General features: G+C 36.9%; 1 protein-coding gene across 2 annotated transcripts; it reads right to left on the bottom strand.

Annotated features, from left to right (window-relative positions):
- Nucleotides 1–19,684, bottom strand: GFM2 (GTP dependent ribosome recycling factor mitochondrial 2). Of its 2 annotated transcripts, none has more exons than XM_035309136.1 (21): nt 19,552–19,684; nt 19,188–19,277; nt 18,588–18,672; nt 16,846–16,888; nt 15,707–15,804; nt 14,550–14,675; nt 14,083–14,171; nt 13,327–13,415; nt 13,018–13,078; nt 12,738–12,923; nt 9,765–9,845; nt 7,645–7,793; nt 6,950–7,090; nt 6,771–6,870; nt 5,809–5,998; nt 4,510–4,586; nt 3,885–4,023; nt 3,534–3,719; nt 1,978–2,093; nt 1,548–1,730; nt 1–1,063 (listed from the first exon to the last, which is right to left on the bottom strand). In XM_035309136.1, exons 2-21 carry the CDS (start codon nt 19,248–19,250, stop codon nt 935–937), a joined length of 2,331 nt encoding a protein of 776 aa, XP_035165027.1. In that variant the 5' UTR covers nt 19,251–19,277; nt 19,552–19,684; the 3' UTR covers nt 1–934. The 2 variants fall into 2 exon arrangements, with proteins under 2 accessions (XP_035165027.1, XP_035165026.1); XM_035309135.1 differs by having other exon boundaries at nt 16,846–16,891; nt 19,552–19,682.
- Nucleotides 19,685–19,807: the final 123 nt, after the last annotated feature.

Below are 19,807 nucleotides of genomic sequence, written 5' to 3'. Positions count from 1 at the left end.
TTTTTTTTTTAATTGGGGATAATGCGATTAATCCCATATCATGCTTTTATGAGAGGTGTTCTTCACTGTGAAATCTTGAAACCTGATACTTTACATACCAAAGGTGGGGGAAAAATAAAGATACTGTTTAGATAAAAAGCAGACCATTTTTATTTAAAAGTGTCTTGTCATTTGCTAGTTTTCTAGGTAATTGCAGAATTGCAAATCACAAATTAATTGTAGTAGACAGCAAGTCAGAACCATTTAAAGCTTTTATCAGTCATTCTTAGGTCAAAAGAAATCCTCCCTGAACATATCCAAGAAGGTAGGTGGGGATTGCTATTGGGGGAGAACTCTGCCTTTCTTGTATTTTTTGAGCAGATCTCACTCAATGTGCAGAAGCCTGCACTCCACATACTTGGTAAAGCAAACTCAGGCAAACGTTACATCCAGTGTCCTGAGCTCTGTTCCAAGGTGGTTTCTAACACTACAGGAATATTTATATTTGTAGAGTTCAGATTGCTTCTTAACCACACTCTTGTAGTCAGCTGAAAAGAACTCAAATATAGCAAATCTGTATGTATCTGTAGCCATAAGCTTCACAAACTTTACTAAGTAAGAAACAGACTTTATAGCACTTAATAATATAAATCCTCTTCATAAGAATGATTGTTACTTCTCATTGTAGATGTCTGTAAGGTAAGGACTGCCAAAGTGGCAGACCACAGCCCCATGTCTGGTTCAGCTGCTTTGCATTTACAATGTTGCCAGAAGAACACAGTCTCTTCAACCTTCCTTGGACAGTCAAAAGCGCAGTCCACTTGTACAGCAGCTAACACACTGTTTATCACACTGAGTTCATCACAGAAGAACATACTTATCTATGTAAACAGTCTCCTGAAACTATTTAACAGGGAAGACAGGACAACCTTCTTCCTTCTGCAGAGCAGAACGGTCACACCAACCCCATCTTCCTTTGCAGAAGTGCACTTTGCTCTTGGCTGTTCAGGGCTTGATAACTGGCTAACTCCAAAGTGAAGGTTGCTGAGCCTGATGTTAGAGAACGCAGAACTGTTGAGTAGCCCTGGACAAAATAGAGAACATATGTCACCTAATTTAGGATAAACAGAAGATAAATTATCACAGAATTGTTATGGTCCCAGAGAAAAAGGAACAGTAATAAGTATGCTGCAACACAGTATATATATATATATTTAATATTACAGTATTAAAGTGCAATACACACAAGTAAATTAACCCAGTAATTTTTTTATTTTTTTTTAAATTACTATTCTCTTTAAAACCCATTTTTTATTTTTTACTACTTCTCTGACTTGAAATTGAAAACATGCTGGTTAACAAACTGAGTCAGGCCCAAAATACTGCTAGGTCTGCAAGTGCAATAACCAAATAGGCCCTACCTCACTGCAACCCCTCTGAATAACTTCGTTCAGTCTTTGAATAACTGAAATATAATAAAAAACAAACACTCCAAATTAAATCATCCATAAGAAGGAAAGTGATCCGAAGCCTATGAAGCATTTTTATGCATTAAGGTAACCACATACCATCATTTCTGCTAGTGGAACAGCAGCAACCACAACCCTGTTATCTTGACGACTCTGGATTTCCTGAACACTGCCCCTCCGTTGTGCAAGGTCAGCAAGCGCTGCACTGAGATGATCTTCACTTACTGTGATTTCTAGGTTCATCAGGGGCTCCAGCACTTGTATACCAGCTTTTTTCAAAGCCTACATGGAAGGCAAGGAGAATTATGCTGAACCTTTTTTTTTTTTTTTAAAAAAAAAAAAATAAAAAATTGACGTAACGTAAGCTAATACTGCTGCTCACTCTGATTCTCTGCTTCCAAAAGCTATAAAATCCCCAAGTGAGGGTGTTACACTGTCCAAGAACAATTACCAGACATTGATATACACATATTTTCCCAGTGATACCTGATGCTGCTGTATTCAACAACAACTTAAGGTTTTGCTGTACCTTTTGCAAGCAACGGGAGACACAAGCTGATACCATTGTGTGGGAGGTGTCAGGATGCATTGTCAGTGATTGCACTGTCACGTCTATATACTGAACTGGGAATCCTAGCAAAGGTCCTAGCAAGGAAAAGAAGGAAAAAAGCATACAAAAGAAAAAAAGGCTTTTATTTTTTTTCAGAGTATTAGGACACACAGAGGGGAAAAAAATCAGGATTAATTTGGAGTCTCTCGTGAATTCTCCCTCCCTTCCCCTTATCTTCGCTATGCCTGAGGCCATGACTATTTGTCTTATTCCTCATTTCATGATTTTATCATTACCTAGCTTTGCCAAAAGAGAAAAAGGAATGTAAACTTATACTTTCTTATTCTGTTTACCAAAAACAGTTAACGGTCTCCAGAATTTAAAGTTCCTGAGTGCACTCATTCATATAGCTGTTCCCAAATGATTTTTTTTAATACATTAAGATATCTAAAACTTGTCTGTTGAAACAAGACCTCATCTGAAAAAGTACGGAAACCTTTTGTTTAACCTGAAGTGAGAGTATCTTCTGTACTTTCATTTTCAACAGAGTGTGATGACAGCAAATGCCTAATACCAATCCCCCTGCAAGGTTAACTCAATTCCATAGAGGATGGACTGCTTCTCCAGTAACCTAGATAGGTTATCTCCCTCCAAACAAGGGCTCTCAACCAGATCACAAAGTGTGTTAGGATGGAAGGCTTGAACTGCATCTAAGGAAAACATGGCCATATTTATTTATTTAAAAAGGAAGAAAGCTCTTAGCAGTATTAATTTTATATCGCTAGACTACAAAGACTACACTGTAATAAAGGGTCTTCAAGGACTGTGAAGAAAGCACATAATCAAGACTCATTCCACAGCCAGAGCTGAGAACACTTTCCAACTCAAAGCAACACAGAAAAGGAACACCATATGCTGCTTATTCTACATTAATTCTTTTTTGTTAATCCACTACCTGTTAATTTTACTGTGAGGGAGAGTGTTTAGGCCACAAATTATTAAACACATCTTGTTTTGAATTAAATGTAAAAGACAGCTCTTTACAGCAAATTTCAAGTATAGACTTTGCAATTACGCAAGACCATTTATCGTATACTTTCACTAATTTAACATAGTGAAAATCAGGAAAAAAATATCAGTAACTAATAGAAGCGTGATTTTTACATATTGGCCTCTGAAACCAGTTCCAATCACATTGCTGTAGTTTGATGTCCGTCAAGCAAAAGCCTTATCTCTTATTAAAAAAATAGATCAAAAAACATATCAAACTAAATTAAGCTCATTGTTGAGTGACTTAGGAGAAGTGAAGCTTAAAACCAAAGACTTCAATTGCCAGCACGGCCAAAAGAGTGTTTGGCAATTTTTGTAGTTAAGGCAATCCTGGAATATTCCTTTGCATCCAGCATTAGTAGGTAATAAACTTTACTTTTCAAGCTACGAAGGAGATTTTTCCCCTCCTAGAAACATACTGAATTGCTTCTTAGAGAAATATGCTGAAAAGTTACTCCAGTATAGCTGTCATAGCACTTCTTTACCTTGAATGCATGAATTTGTGATTCCATTTTCTATAGCTCCCTGAAGGTCTTTCGGTAGCACTTCAATGACACTTTCAGCATACTCAATGGCAGGTTTTGTCATTGCTCTGTCCACTAACCTGGGCCTCACCTCTAGCTCTGTGGTTACAAAGTGTCGTTTATCTCCTACTGTTTTATCCAGTACATCTGCAGGGAAAAAAAAAAAAAAAAGGAAACATGCATTTGGAAAAAACTTACACGTGTAAGTAACTTTCACATGAAAGTTAAGTAGTTAAGCCTAATTAAAGGTCATTTCAAGGAACAGAACCAGGTACAAGATGTTTCTTACATTCACTCATTCACTCCTTTTACCTGTGGCTTGTGCAGCATTTAGGATGGTTTCTCTGTAGGCTATTTGAAGAGGTCCCAGGTAAGTTTCTATTCCATATTCACGTTTGATTCGGTCATGAATGATCTCTATGTGTAGTTCTCCCATGCCACAAAGAATAGTCTAGTAAGACGAAAGTTAAGAGAGAGGTGGAAAATGTTGCAAACCTTTCAAGTTTTTAAAGTGCTGTTTAAACAAGGACTCACAGGCTTTTAATAGCTTCTTAAAAGTATTTCAAATTCTAAGGAGCCTAGAGAGAAGAAAACAGGACTACTTTAAGTCATCCAAACACCCTAAGTGAAATAGCAATTATGGTTGTAGGATCATTACAAAAAAGAACGTTACATTAGCTTAGAGAGTACATAATTCAAACTCTTCTAAACTCGTAAAGAACTGTCAAAAACATGCAGAGCATGGGATGACCTCGTTTATTCTGTAAAGTGCACATGATTCGATTTTAGTTTGTTTTGAGGCACACAGCTTTGTACGTAACACAAAAACATTTAGAGTCCTTCTCATTCAAGAGAATCTCAATATGTTATTAGGGTGGTCTTGACAGTTCTAAAATAAAGTTTGATTATAAGATGATGAATAGAAGATTCATCTTACTTGTCCCGTGTCAGGATCTAGCTTCACTTTTAAGCTTGGATCTTCACGCTGAAGGCAGCTCAATGCGTTATCCAAGTCTGTACGTACACATCAAACATTATATCTAAAGAGACTCCAGTAATTTGAGAATCAGAATAAAGCCTAAACATCATTTGCCTCCTAGGATCATATTTTATTCTCAGAAGGAATCAAAAGGACGACAGAGAAGCATATCTTTTGTAGACAAAGACAACTCAAATTACAAGCAACTTGTGACTTCTTATTCTGTCCAATAAATTAATTGCATGCTAAAGAGAGCTTCCATGACTGATTTACCTTCTTAAATAGCAAAATTTAATGACACCAAGCAAGAGCTTAATGCTCCGTGCAACTTTTGGAGAAAGGAGCTTTTCAAATAAAAAAAAATATAGTCTCACTTAAAAATAATGGCTTACTGAAAAGAATAGTTAAAATTTAAACCATAAGAATACAATTTTCCAAGTCATATCTTGCATTTACACAAAGACATAACTGAACATGTAAGTGCTTCAACAACTCAGTAAAAAGGACGGCTCTTATATGATTTATCTACATATTTAGATGAGTTCAGCAAGAAAAGGTTCAAACTCCAAACTTTTTTGTGATTCCCCATTATGTTGCCTAACTGCCAAAGAAATCAGCTACAAAAAAGCAATGACAAAATAATAGACTCACAGCTGAAACTGCATTTATTCATTTTACAGACTTTGAGGAAAAAAAAACAGACACCTTACAACCCTGCAGCCTGTGGGCAGCTGGTTCCAAATCTACATTCTGCCTTGCTCCATTCCACTATACGACAGTAGGACTTGGTTTTCCTTCCCCTTCACCCTGAACTATGCTCAACTTCGTTGGAATGAAGCTGCAGAGTGTTGGAGGGTGTATTTTCAAGGAGTGAAGCACCCAGGTTTTCTGGTACAGATTCTCTGGGAAGGGCAGTTAAGATTAAAGGTCACACTGCATGAGTGAACCCTAACTAGCCTCAGAAAAGTCTTGCTAAGTGGAGAGTTTAACACTATAGCATATAACAGCAAATGCTGACTGAAAAAGACACAGTTCAAGGTTAACTGTACTCAGAGACACTAAGAACAGCAAATCAGCATGACTGCGGCAAAAGTAAGCATGATAGTAAGACAGGAAAGAGCAGACAAATGCCTCCATGTCTGCTTTCGAAATGAATAGCTAATACTTTTCCTAGACACAAAAAAAACATTAAAGTAATAATAAAATATGGATACTGACAACCACAATCTAAAATACTTTTACGTATCTATATTGTACCTTGTTGCTTGGCCATTGAAGGAGGCTCAATGGTACAGAAGAAAACAGGCTCAGGAATCTCAACACCTGCCAGCAGGAGGCTCTCCACGTCACTGCTACTCCTCCGCCCTCTCCCAGTATCCCTTCCAGCTCGTTGTGCTGCAGATACAGCTGAAGCCTTCGATGACACTATGGTATCTCCAGTGGCACTCTATATGTCAACCCACAGTGACCCAAAAGTGACAGGAAAGGGGAGGAGGGAACAAAAAATGAAACCAAAAGCCGATCATTTCTCTTCCTCAAAACCATCTGTGCTACACTCCACTGATTGATAAATGATTACTGTAACTTCTGTACACAAATAATTAGACTGATCTGGAAGAAGAAAATACATGCTTGAGCTTAGACTGATATTTCTTTGTCTTGTTCACTAGATTTTAAATTTAACATATTAGTCAAGATAGAAAGCCACAAAGGACAGCGTTGGTAAAACAAAATTTGCCTAGGCATGCTACAATTGGTTACATTTTAGAAAATCTGTGCAAATGATACCAATGCAGCCTTTTCAGACACTGAAGCACTGTATTAGTAAGCCATCCAATAGAAGTATGAAACAAACTTACTTAACTTTTTGACTTTGGTTAACTCATTTGCAACATCACTCTCCTTTCCACTGAGGTCTCTCAGTGGCATTACACAGCATTGGTACTGTGAGAGTTGCAATATGAGCGCAAGGTCAGAATCCTAGAGCTTCAATGTTCAATTCTTTCCATGTAATCAGCCCTGCATCTCCCGGGTCAATTACCAACATTTGCACACTGTAATTTTTCATTTTAGGAGGAAGTACACGTATACTTCAAATAAAGCAAGCTTATAGATTTCACAACAATCAAGACAAGAACGCGTTTGAGATACAGTATCACAGAAGTAGAAAGCACACTAGTGAAACAAGCTTTCTTTCAGAATCAAGGATTTTCAATTACCTGCTTTAACCCAACAGTAAGGGCAATGTTGCCAGGCATTAGTGATGGTATTTCAATTTGCTGATCAGCAAAAGGCAGGAGCAGACGGCTTATTCTCTCCCTGCAAATGAAATTATTGAATATTTCATGACTAACAGACATTCCGATGTTACACTAAAACACATCTTACTCTTACTCACGTGCAACTTTTGTTAATATTATATACAGCTGATTGAGGTTTCAGTGAACCTGAATAAACACGAATGAAAACCAGTGGTCCACGACATTTATCGTGAAGTACTTTAAACGCTAGGGCACACAGGTCATCTTTGTACCACTGCCTGCAAAACAGAAACCACAACAAAAAGCATAGTTGTAGGATTAATATTCTTCTAGCTCACATTTACATAAATAGCCACTCACTTCACCCACTTAAGAAGCTGCATGTTTCTTATCGCAGTATTAGCAGAGGCAGATTTTTCTTTAAAAAACAAAACAACAACAAAACATAATTTATACAGAATATATTAACCCAAGCAGTTCCAGCTCCAGAAGAATGCGTAAGAGGCCATATAACTCAGCCAATATTAGAGATGATCCCTAGACCCCCTTTGTAAAATTCTGGTATCCTCAGATTAAAAATAGATTTTAAGTTCTAAAATTGCAAGTTTGGCAATTGGAGATAAATGCATGCAATTTTAGTAGCATTGGCCAAAGCAGGTTCAGTACTTGAGTATACTTTTAAGTACGTACATCTTTACTGTTACTTAACTTTAACAGCACTAAGCATTTTTAAAGATATTAATGTTTTTTTTTTGTTTGTTTGTTTGTTTTCCTTTTATGCTTTCCTACTTGTTCTCCTTTTTGCTGACTCTCCCTTTCTCCTTGTACTTACAGAAACTCATATGACCGCTCATTAGGTGCGGGCAAGTACATAGTAATAGCGTCCAGTAAAGGCTGCACTCCTTTGTTCTTCAATGCACTGCCACAGAGTACAGGTACTGCTTTCTGAGCTAGTGTGACCCTGCGTATAGCAGACTGTAGCTGCAAAAAGAAATAATTTTCTGTTAACATACAAAACACACTTTAACCTTAAATGGCATTCCAGCTCTGAGATATTGTTCACTGTCCACATACCTAGGAAATGACAAGCTCTTTTAGTTTTTTCCTTTTATTTATAGAAAAGGAAAGACAGAAAATAAAATGTTTACTACAGGTAAAGAGTGCCTTTTCACTTCATTAAATCTCTGTGTCTGTCTATCAGTGAGTCCATCAGTGTGTAAAAAAGCACAAGGACAAAACAACAGACCTTCAACAGTGTACTCCAGTGTACTCCACTGACATATAAATCATGATCATGTAATCAGCAACCTTTGCAGCTAGCAATAAGCATTTAGGAAGTGATTCCAGCAACTGCTTGAGAATAACTGGGCTACGGCAAGCAGTGCGCACAACAGTTCATAAACATGAATCTAGCTACCCCCATTGGTCTTGAGTAACAGACTGCACATTCTGCCTTCTCAGGGCACTGCAACATGCAGCACATGAGCAGCTGATGTACAGCCAAGCTACTTCTCTGCCTCCAACAGGAAGTGGAAGAGCTGCTTGCAGTAACTCCTCTTGCACACACAGTAGTGCCCAACGCTTCACAAGTTCAGGATTTTAAAAAAAAGTTATTTTTGTCTGTCTTTTCATTTAAAGAAGTTACTGTCACATTGGTGATGAGTTTTGTCAGCTTCCACTTCTCAACCTGTAGAAGTTCCCATGTTCTGTTGTTCTGGTGCAGAGAGTATTTTGTTATATTTTTAAGTTCTCATTTTATTTATGCAAGCCAGTCTTCCATAGCAACCTTACTGTGAAAGGCCATGTATTCCAACACAAACTCGGCTAGCATAAATACAATATTAATAGTAAAAAAAGAATCATTCACTCACTTTTACCATTAAAAAAAATGTGTTTTAGCAAGGCTACCATTTTTCTAATCAGATCACGTGAGACTGTGTTCCTAAATTCACCTACAAAAAGTCACTTCATCGTGCTCTAAATCCATACTAGGCAGGTAAAGTTAAAGTTTGATTCGCTAGCACAGGTTTTGTTTGCTTTTAATTTTTAGTTTGTTTGTTTATTTTAGTGCTTGTTTATTATAAAAATATTTGAAGTTTTTGTGTACCTAAAAGTTAATTTTAAAGCATTAACACTAGAAATTTTCTTTTGAAACAACAGGTTTTACACTAAAAGAGTAAATGTTTTGGATAGAAACGTAGGTCAGCTCTGCTACTGTAAACAGCAAGGCAGGACCACAGCCTCAATCATGAGAAGCCCTATTAAAGTCAACACAGCCATGTGTGCCACTTTCCATACTTGCTGTACAGTCCCATATTTATTTAACAATATAAAACCCCAAAAGTTTAGAAGCATGTTTCCAAACATAACATCACTTGCCCAACTCGCAAGGAACCACATATCCAAATGTTTAGATGCTAAAATAGAAGACACTGGTTTTAAGATTTCTCAACATTCAAGGCACATCTGCTCATGTTATTTTTCTAATATTCCTTTTTATTTAGAAAGTTTTACTTCACCAGTTTCAACATACAATGCCTGAAAGCCCAACTAATTTACAGAAACTGAAGTGCTACTTTTGTTAGTAAGAATCAGGAGCTCAGACAAACTGGGTTGACTACTTGGAAACTCCATTCACTTTTCCCTAGAGTTTTTTGCAGAAGCCTAACTGTCAGTAAAAATCATCCTTACCAAAGGTTAAACTATTTTTTGAGGGGGTGGATTTGCCAAACATGTTTGAGAATCACTGTTAGTTCACTATCAGCTATAACTCATACTGATTTTTATGTACTTTGTCTTAAATTCAAAGTACTATAAAAGCTAGTGATTTGTTGATTAAAAAATTCACATCTGCAAAATCATAATCTGCATATGCCAAAAAATAAATAGGCCTGCCATTCAGATTAACAGCTAGTAATAACTTATTTAAAGGTAATGAAAGGTAAAAGTTACCTTGTCGGCTGGTATTAGGTCAAAATTTTCACTGTATTCTCCTAGAACCAGTTCAGCAAATTCATCATCCAGATCTGCAACCTTCAACAGAATAGTTCTGCTTTACTATTTGATATATATCAGTTTCACAGGTAAGTCACCAGTCTTAGTTATTTAGAAAATGCAGCTAAACAGATCAGGAGTCAAGACTTTAAAGACACCGGACATCAAACTCAAACCAAGCAATACTGAAGACACATTCCATATCTCAGATTCCAACCCAACTATTATAGATCCTTTTCCCAGTTTTACAAAAGTCATTGGCCTTTTCACATGAAAAAATAAAATCCTTCCTTTATATTACAGAATGTTACTTTTAAACAATAAAAGTTTGCCCTTCTCTCTACAATAATGTAACTATTGTAATAGCTAAGTGAAATAACAAAAAAGAAGTAAGATTTTAATTATATTCTGCTTGACAGCATATGCTAGATAGGACAAGCTTTTACAATCCTTTCCAGTGTTTCAGGGCTCTTAGACTACTTCTGCAGAACAAATCTCCCCAGAAGAAAAAAGCAAGAACCTTTACGGAATCAATTTTACAAAGAAATCTATGCAAATAAAGATTTCAAGAAAGCATGGGGTGGGTGGAGAATTATCAGCTTCATAAAGCTGCTGTCAGACAAAACAGCAGTGGGAAAGAAAATGCCCGTACATCTCCCTGAAACCGAAAAAGCCTGCAGCCATATAGTATCATTACAATGATATAACTGAATATATTTCAGACCTGTAAGCAAGGAGAAGACTGAAGTAACCAGCAATTAACTTTTGTGAGAGAACAGACACAGCCGGAAAAAATAGGCAAGCTTTCAGGGCATTTTGACCTTCATGTCAGAGGCTCAAAGGTCCAAGGATCTTTCGTGTTTTCAGGCTGTTCCAAATAGCTTTAAAATAATTAAATGCATTTCAAACATTGTCTCATATACACCCTTGCACTACCACACTCCTGCTACAACCCTAAGGCACTATACACCTTCTAGTGGCTATGACAGCAATTAAGCAAATACTGAAATGATTCATTTCAGAAGTCTGAAATGTTTTCTGAAATTAATTCATTTAGAAGTCTAATTAGGCCAATAGTAAAAACTTAAGAGATAAAGGAAAGCATTCATTTAGTCAAATGAAAAGCAAGCTTACAAAATGACTAGTAGTCAAACTATTAAATTTTACAATATTTGTGATAAAAAGAATATTAATAGAATAAAAAGTAGGACAAAAAATATTTTAGGAACACAAGGTTATCTCAATTATCACACTCCTGGCCCGCCCCTTCCTGCTTCAGGAAAGGACCAGAAACCAAAAGTGGAAAGGGGCGGGACAGTACCAAACAAAACCAACACTGTTTTATGAAGCTTTCCATCTAAGAAATTTTTTTAGATGACAGATTGAATAATAACACTCCCATTAAAAACCTGCGTATTTAGAAAACTAGATTATATAAGTGTTTTACTGAACTTGATGCAAGACTAAACGGATCGCTCTGACTGATGTTTCAAAGGAAACAAAGTCTTCTGTCTATGCACTTGCACAATATTTTCCAGAGTTGCACGGAAGGCAGATATTCCAGCAAAATGGATCAATACCTCAGGCAAATGTAACTGTTAAACTTCCCGTATTTTCATTTATAGAAGTATAGAGTAAAATATAATCACTACTACACTTGTTGGCCACGTAAAGGCAATTGCAGTTTTAGACCGATAAAAGCAAACAGAATGCAAAATAACTCATTTTAATGGGAGAGAAGTCTTGCCTGGAGTCTCTCAAGTGCAACCAACTTTTCTGTATCATTACATAAATCATACAGAACAATTTGGGATTTTATAATGCCAGCTGAGAGAAGAAAAACAATCTGGACAGACTATTTCAAATGTTCTGCACTGTTTTAACAGGCAGTTAACTCCTACTTTATTGTTCTTCCATTCTTTACCTTTTCTAAACTGTCTCATCTGCAGGAAACGTGTTAGGATCCTAGGATCAAGTAGATCATGTTTCTATTGCAATTTATTAGCTTTACAGTATGACATTTTATAGAAAAGAAATACATTCTTCATATATCATCTCTCCCACAGACTTTTTGGATGTATCTGGAACAAGGTTTATGGTGAGATTCAGCTGCCTCCAGCACAGCATTTAGTGTCATTTTGAACAGACTGTGTGACATCCTATCCAGCTTCTAGCTGCCACTCCAGGATACAGATATCCCACAGGCTCTGCATCCTATGTGCCAGGCCTCATGTGAATGTCCCAAGTATCTTTTCACAATTAAGATGGCAAAAAATTCCATGTTTGCCATCTTAATACTGAGCTTAGTTTTTATGAATTTTAAGACCCAAGGAGTATTTTCCACTTTGTACCTGTATTGTGCAGCCAGGGAATGTGACTCTCTATATTTAGCATGTTTTGCCATCACACGTTTGACAGATGTAAATAATGTGAAGAAAATTGGAAATCAATTCAACAAGGACAAATGCAGAACTTTGTACCTGGGACAAAACAAAACCATGCAATGACAAAGAATGGGGATATGCTACCTAGGAAATTGCTTTGCAGAAGACAACCTGAGGGTCCTGCTGGACCATTGAGCCTTGCAGTGACAAGCGTCCCCTTGCAGTGACAAATACTAACTGCATACTGCAAGAGTACACCCAGTGGATCAAGGCAAGGACTTACCACCCTCTACTTTGCACTTGTGAAGCCACATCTTGGACATTGATTTTAGGTTCCCTGGCACAAGAGAGACTGACAAATGGTGAGAAATCCAGAGGAATATTACTAAGGTGGTATGTCGGAGTGCAGCTGGAGACCCAGACAGATGACCATCTAGAAAGGTCATCTGAAGGGGGAAACAAAGGATGTTAAATGCTGCCTCCTACTACCTACAACGGTTCTAAATAGCAGTTTTAAATGTATTATGTATTTACTTTAGAACTTTACTTGTTCTATTAAGGTATTTCTAGCATCCTGGACTTCTTGGAACAGGTTGGGATCATCAGTCTCTAGCAGTGGCTTTTGCTCAAAATGTTTTCCGTCATCCATATCAGAGGTAGGTTTCCAAATTATTTGTTCCTTAGTCACAATATCAACCAGTCCTCTGAAAGTCTTGGCCTCCCCAATGGGCAACTGCAAATAGAATTAGAGAGTTGCAGAAAATTAGGAAAGAAGTTCCATTCAAAAGAAAAGCAGATAAATTTCTAAGCTTAATTTCTGAGCTTACCTGTAAAAGCAAAGGTTTTGTCTTCAACTTTTGTTTGATACTCTCAACAGCATATGTAAAGCTGTATCAAAACAACAGATATTAAGTTACAATAAATTTAATGATATAGTAAAATTGGTTTACTTTTCCTCATTTATTGTAAAAATTACTCCTACGATTACACAAAAACATGCATCTGCATAACTGAAGATACGTACAGTATATACTAACATAATTTACTATCTTTGTGCTTAACAGAACAACTTTAACTTGATTAGATACATTCTATTACAAGGTTTTTAACAGTGATTAAAATGACTGTATAAATACCTTGCCCTGGTTTTGTCCATCTTGTTTAAAAAGCAGATTCGCGGTATCTGATGTTTGTCTGCTTGTCTCCAGACTGTCAAAGTTTGTGCCTACACAGAGACACAAAACAGCAACATTAATGTTAAGAGTTGAACTATACACTCCCCAATATCTTCATCTTACACTGCTGCTGCTGAGGGACTGAGCTCAGAGTAGAGAAGGGAACTGTGCTGAAGGCATTATGACACCCCCTGTTCTAGCAAAGTATATGAACTTCACAACACTGAATTCAAAACATGAAACTTTTCTACAGAATTGAATCATGCATGCTATAAACTCAAATTCCAGCCTGCCTACACCTTTTAGGCACTATGCTCCAATGGGCATACTTAAATAGATCACTGAGGAGGGGGAAATTCTGAGTGAAAATTATTCTTTACATGGAATCATCTAAAGAAATACTCATTTCTCTCCAGCGATAGAGCTAGCCAGAAGCATTAATATCAATCTGCATCTATATATAAATAAAATAAAAAGGCAACAAAAAAAACTACAAAAATCAAAAACAGACTTAAGTGGCAATCCCCCTTATTTTCTTCTCGGTAGCAGAGAAATTCCTGTACACTTATATAACTTAAAAGTACAATGTTCAGCTTTCTGAAGCTCAGTTTTGATCAAAGCATGAACATAGATAACATACAAAAACATCTATGTATTGTTATTATTTCAGCATCTTTTAAGTCATTAAGAAAACAAAATATTACCACTCATTTTTACCTCAACGCCAGCTGAAGCATCAAACACTGCTACTGCTCCATCCAGCACTCTCAAGCAACGCTCAACTTCCAGTGTAAAGTCTACATGACCTAAAAACAATTGAAAGAATTCAAATTCATAATTTGAATTACGACTGTCATGATTGAAACAGGCAACATCTACAGGTCACTACGGTAGTTTTTTAAATGCTCATAACATGTCAAAATGACCCTGTCTCCACTTTCATAGAAATACACCCACCGGTCCCTGAAACACACAGACTGTACCTGAGCTAACTTGAAACAAGCCAGATCAGGCTCCAGGAAGCAATAATTCGTCAAGGTCAACAGAGCTCAGTACAGGTTTATTTACTGCATCAATTCAACCAGTTAAATATTGCACCATATTCAAAACTAGGACCTAGGCACAGCAACACCTCACCTCATCTACTCCCTCCTGGTAAGATGAGTACCACGAAAGCGTAGTACCTGGGGTGTCAATCAGATTGATTCTGTAATCATTCCAGTCAAAAGTAACAGCAGCAGACTGAATGGTAATACCACGTTCTCGTTCTTGTACCATAAAATCTGTCACCGTGTCCCCATCATCAACATCTGTGAACAGAAAGCAGGGTTACAGCCAGGTATATAAATCACTCAAAGGCTGAAGTCATCTTGGAATAACGATGAAGAGAGAAATTTGGAAATACTCTGTTTTGTACGTGTACAAGGTATGAAAACTGCCCTAATTCATAGACCAATGTCAGCTCATTTACCCAGGTTCTCTGTCTAAGCAACAAACGCTTTGCAAATCAAAGACCAACAATTCCAACAACATTTGATGTTCTTAAAAACCAACACTGTGCAGAAACTTAAAAATTGAAGTGACGCTGTGAGAAGCTTAAGAAAATAAAGTGAGGTCCAAAACCATGAACAAACCACACTTTTGAAAAGACTGGCTGCACTCATTGTAAATGATGTTATATTTTAAAATTTAATAGTTAAAAGTAGACTTATGTTAAAAGGAAGCTACAAAATTTATTATTTTTATTTTTAATAAAAAAAGATTAGTCAAGCGTGTTGCCAAGTTCAATCAATCCACTAGCCCAATATCTTCTAACACTCATATACAATAGAGAAAACAGCATTAAAATTAAGAGGTCAAAAGGCAGAATAAATAAGGGCTGATGTGATTCTTTCAATACTGACTATTTCTGAGAGAGCTGATGCTGCAAGGAATTTTTCCTGTGTTAGGGCTTCCAAAATAAATGGTTATTTTTTGGTAATCTGGTGTCCTGACACATCAAAAGGGAACAGGAGAAACAGCTTTGCCAAAACAGCCAATGAACAATATGTAAAACAAGGAGAGCTTCGGATTGAATGTTAAGCAAATCGCAGTGCACTAAAAATAAAAGAAAAAAATATGAATCTATGAGCTCTTAACTGCCTTAGAATTTAAGTGCAACCCTGTTAGACCATAAGAGAAAATGCATTATAATTTCACTTCATTGTGACATAATTTTGATACAATGAATTTCTATGCTAAAAATTCTACCAGCAATTTCTAACTGCATTGTGTATGATTGCTATTATTGTTAAGTCTCTCAAAACCACTGAAATAAAATAATAAAAAAATAAAATCTAACCTCCAAGTGTTCTTATGTATCCAGAATAATACAGCATTCTCTCTGTTGTTGTAGTTTTCCCTGCATCAATATGGGCCATGATGCCAATGTTGCGGATTCTGCATAAAACAAATACTTTACCTTTACTGTGGTATTTTTTTTTCTAGTGATGTTGGTTCTTGCATAAACAATTCATATCCATTATGATGAAGATGAATCATACAAGATGAATAACATTTTTCCTCTACTGCTTAACTGATATAACATACATGCTGATTCTGAAGCATTTTAGCACTGAAATGGTGAATTTTCTTTGGATTGGTAATATTTGAGAGTACAGGAACAGTTTAACATGTTTCACTTCTGTAGTAGTTTGGCATCATTCTGCACCCATCTGCCCTCTCCACAGAGGAAACATCCATCCCTATCCCTAAGCCCTGGAGAATAAAGCAGTCTGTTGCATATTGTGCCCCAAATCTAGCAACCAGTTTCTCATGAAGTTGTCCCTGATTCTGTTCACCCAAATCTTCTTTTCTGAAGTACCTTGCTCAGAGGCTATCAAAGCTACTTCACTGACTGCGCATATCACAGGCTTCTGGTCAGCCCCCATATTCACCATTAATGGTAGCTGAATTAGCACTCAAGACAGAGGTAGTCTTCCAAGAGAGCTTCATCCCTCTGACATTCCTTTGACAACTCAGCCCCTAATTACTCTGCCCTCATTACGAAGGACCTTATTTCCATGGCCAAGTGCTCCTGTAAAAACAAAGTAGGCAGCCCTGCCCATGGTGGTGGTCCAGTTGACAAGAAATCCCCTTCCCCTACACCAGTGACCACTGTGGCCTTTGAGCTTCTCTAAAAGGCCGATTTTGATTGTTATTATGATTTTGAATTTTATGATTTAAAAAAAAAAAAAAATTAAGATTTTTTATAATTTTGATTATGATTTTGAATGTGACTCATATTTTTACCAATCCAAGACCTTTCTGACACTAACAACCATTTTACACCAAAATGTCAGAAATCTGAAACTCGGGAAGTATTAACTATTATTTAGAGCATGCACTTAATTAACAGGCATAGCAACAACCCTTGATATCGTACCACATCAATTCCCCTTGCTCTCGGTTACACAGGGAGAGTAAGCTAGCATGACATACCTGGATATATGAGGATTAACGACAGAACGTAGAGATTTAACATCTTCTGGAAACAAACGGAACAAAGATTTGTCAGGCTGATACCAACACAGAAGTGATAGATTTTTAACAAAATCAGGTATATTTAACAAAACTCCTAAAGACCTTGCCAAAAAAGATTAGGACAAAGCCACAACTCATGACAATCCCTAATCCCTACCCATCTCAATTTTCTAAAGAGATCTATTTACATTTGCAACAAGTCTCACTCTCTTGCTCTCTCTCACACACAAAACTCTTCAAAACTTAGAAACAACACAAAAGAGCTGACACAGAAAAGTATCATCAGAACAGCAAAATCTTACTCTTCGGAAATAGTAACAAAAAGTCACACAGTTCAAGACAATTGCAATGCTGAAATTCATCTGAACATCTTTCCTGGGAAGAAAGCAAACTGACTTAGACTAAGAAGAGTTTTAAATCTGTATCTTGAAAGATAATGAAAGTGATATATAATTCAGTTACTCAAGCCATCTAAGTTCTGTTTCAGTAACTCACTTTTCTAGTTTATCTTAGATATGCCAAACAGAACTCAAGTGTATTTACATATTTCTTCATCTACATATCATCCTTTTTATTAGAGATTACGTTAAAGAGGTAACTCATAAGTTTGCATCTTGATGAACAGACTGATTTTGCAAGAAACAAGGTTGCAGGCTAGCCATTCACACACACACACAAAAACACCAAACCAAACACCTCCAAATAAGTTCAGCTAGTACTGCCTTGCTCCCTCTGGTTTCTAAAATAACACATATAATAACACATTCGTATGTCTGAGTCTTCTTGCTTGTCTAAGTCATGATAAGAGGTTATGTGGAGAGCAAAACTCTGTCTCCACATGACACACTGAGGTATTCAGCACAGTATAACTGGGGATAAATACAGTAAGCAACAGGGACACTGCACAGAAAACTTCACAGAAACAGAAGTACACAGAGACTTCATTGACATTAGCAATTTAGAACTGAGTTAAGACTCATCCTCAGGTACATGACTGAAGATTAAGACTTTTACTAACATACACGGGGCTAAATACATTAACAATATTTTTGTTTTTAAATAGAAGTTGGCTACCCACCAGTGACCAACATTTTCACCTCCACTTTCTTCTAAAAAACTGTGGGAAAATATCTGCCTCACTCCTAATGCTAACTTGTATCAATTGAATTCCATTCTATCTCAGTGCTGCTACTCAAAAGAACAGTAAAAACTCCTTTTAATTGAAATTTTGTTTTCCAGGCATCTTATTCTTCTTACTCTTTTACCCTAACTCTGCGAAGAAAGAAGACTAATGTTAACTTAGAACTTCCTTCTCTTTAATCACAGATTCCTGTTTTTTTACCCCTTGTCCAACATGCTGGCAATCATCAGCGACTTGATAACCAATTAATACTTAAGGCAATCGGACAAGGGTTCCAGCAGACTTCACAGCAGACCTGATTTCCATCTCTATGTTTAATTTTTCTTATTTCCTAGGGTCTTTATACTGTATACCTACAGAGAAAACAGAAGAAATACAAAGCATTTCTTTTCAATCCTTGATCCTATTAACTGCTCTGCACTTGAAAACACAAATTTTATAAATAATGACTCAAAAATATAGTAAAACTTAGAAATTATCTTACTCACTTTAAAATGAATTCCTACTACTAAGTCATAAATTAAATTGAGAGAAACAACAAAATATTTTAAACTTATACCTGGTGAATAACTGTAGTTTCTTTGACCAGTGTTCTGCCATGTCAGGCTTAGGACTCTGATTTTTGTCTTCCTGAAACAGGCATGCTAAAAATGGAAGGAAAAAAAAGAACACAAAAAAATGTCATCAGCATAACTAATGACTAAATACACTAAGATCCAAATACAAATAAGATCTTGCAGGAAATGATATTCATTAGCTATTTACATAAACTCAAATTGCCACCTAGGTGGAAGCAGAACTATGAAGACAGTAGCATCACTGTTTAAAACAAGTCCAAACCCAGTATCATTTGGGAATTCTTGTAAAAATCTATGATACTATCTAAACTAGTTGACAGCAGCCACAGTATTTTAAATATGCCTAAGTATTTGTTTAAATAATACAAATTTAACTGTTTAAAATGTTATGTAATTCAAACCACAGGTGTATTTTAGAAGAAAATACAACTTCCCCATTCTGATGCATGAGAAGCCCAATACCAACATGAATTCATTCATGCTGTTCAGATACCAACACCAACTGAAAGAAAATGTTTACTTTTTTTTTTTTTTTTTTTTTCCTCACAGAATTAGTATCAAAATTTAGGAGAAAAGTTTACCTCACTGCACAAACTTGTTAACTTCAACGCGCTCATCGGAAGTTTCCTCATGGTTCTCAGCATCCTGGCTCCTGTGTCTGACACTGTTCCCTGTTAAAAATAAATAAATAAATAAACAAACATACCGGAATGGTTACAACAGAAAGCACGTAACCATACTTCTACAGAAAGCTATTATGGAACTGGGTTCGTTTTCAAGTTAGGTTACTGGTTTTCAGGTAAAACCCGCATCAGATTTGTAAAGACAAGTTACCAGGCCTTATGAGGCAGCAGCATAACTGTGCGTCCACAAACGCAAAGCACATTTCTCAGATAATTTTACAACCCATAACGCAGAACAACCCATAGCACAATCCACACTCACGGTAAAAACGAGCTCCAGACCTCCGGTTACCGATCAGCGAGGCACAAATCGTTTTCTGGTCTTGAAGGAGAGCGACAGGGAAACGTACATTTTTTGAACAACAAAATAAAATAAGCCAAACCAACACAAAAATCCCACAGACAGCCCCGCTACTTCCCGACGGGGCTGGGCCGGGGCCGCCCCGCGCTGAGGCGCCGGCGGAAGGCGCTCCCCTCATCCCCTTCCCCGCCGCTGCCCGGAACCGCCGAGCCCCGGC

This window comes from Oxyura jamaicensis, chromosome Z (assembly GCF_011077185.1).
Source record: "Oxyura jamaicensis isolate SHBP4307 breed ruddy duck chromosome Z, BPBGC_Ojam_1.0, whole genome shotgun sequence".
Taxonomy (NCBI): domain Eukaryota; kingdom Metazoa; phylum Chordata; class Aves; order Anseriformes; family Anatidae; genus Oxyura; species Oxyura jamaicensis.
The sequence above is the reverse complement of the archived record's forward strand: the minus strand, read 5'-3'. Positions and strand labels throughout refer to the sequence as shown.

Bases quoted from the DNA above. Each gene is read 5' to 3' on its own strand.
- GFM2 (XM_035309135.1), bottom strand. From the start codon at position 19,250: ATGCTGAGAACCATGAGGAAACTTCCGATGAGCGCGTTGAAGTTAACA. The intron at 13,416-14,082 runs GTAAAAATGAGT...GTCTCTGTGTAG, and splicing joins ATGCTTCAGCTGGCGTTGAG to GCACAAACTTTGACAGTCTG. The intron at 6,871-6,949 runs GTGAGTAAGAGT...TTTCATTTGCAG, and splicing joins AATATTAACAAAAGTTGCAC to GGAGAGAATAAGCCGTCTGC.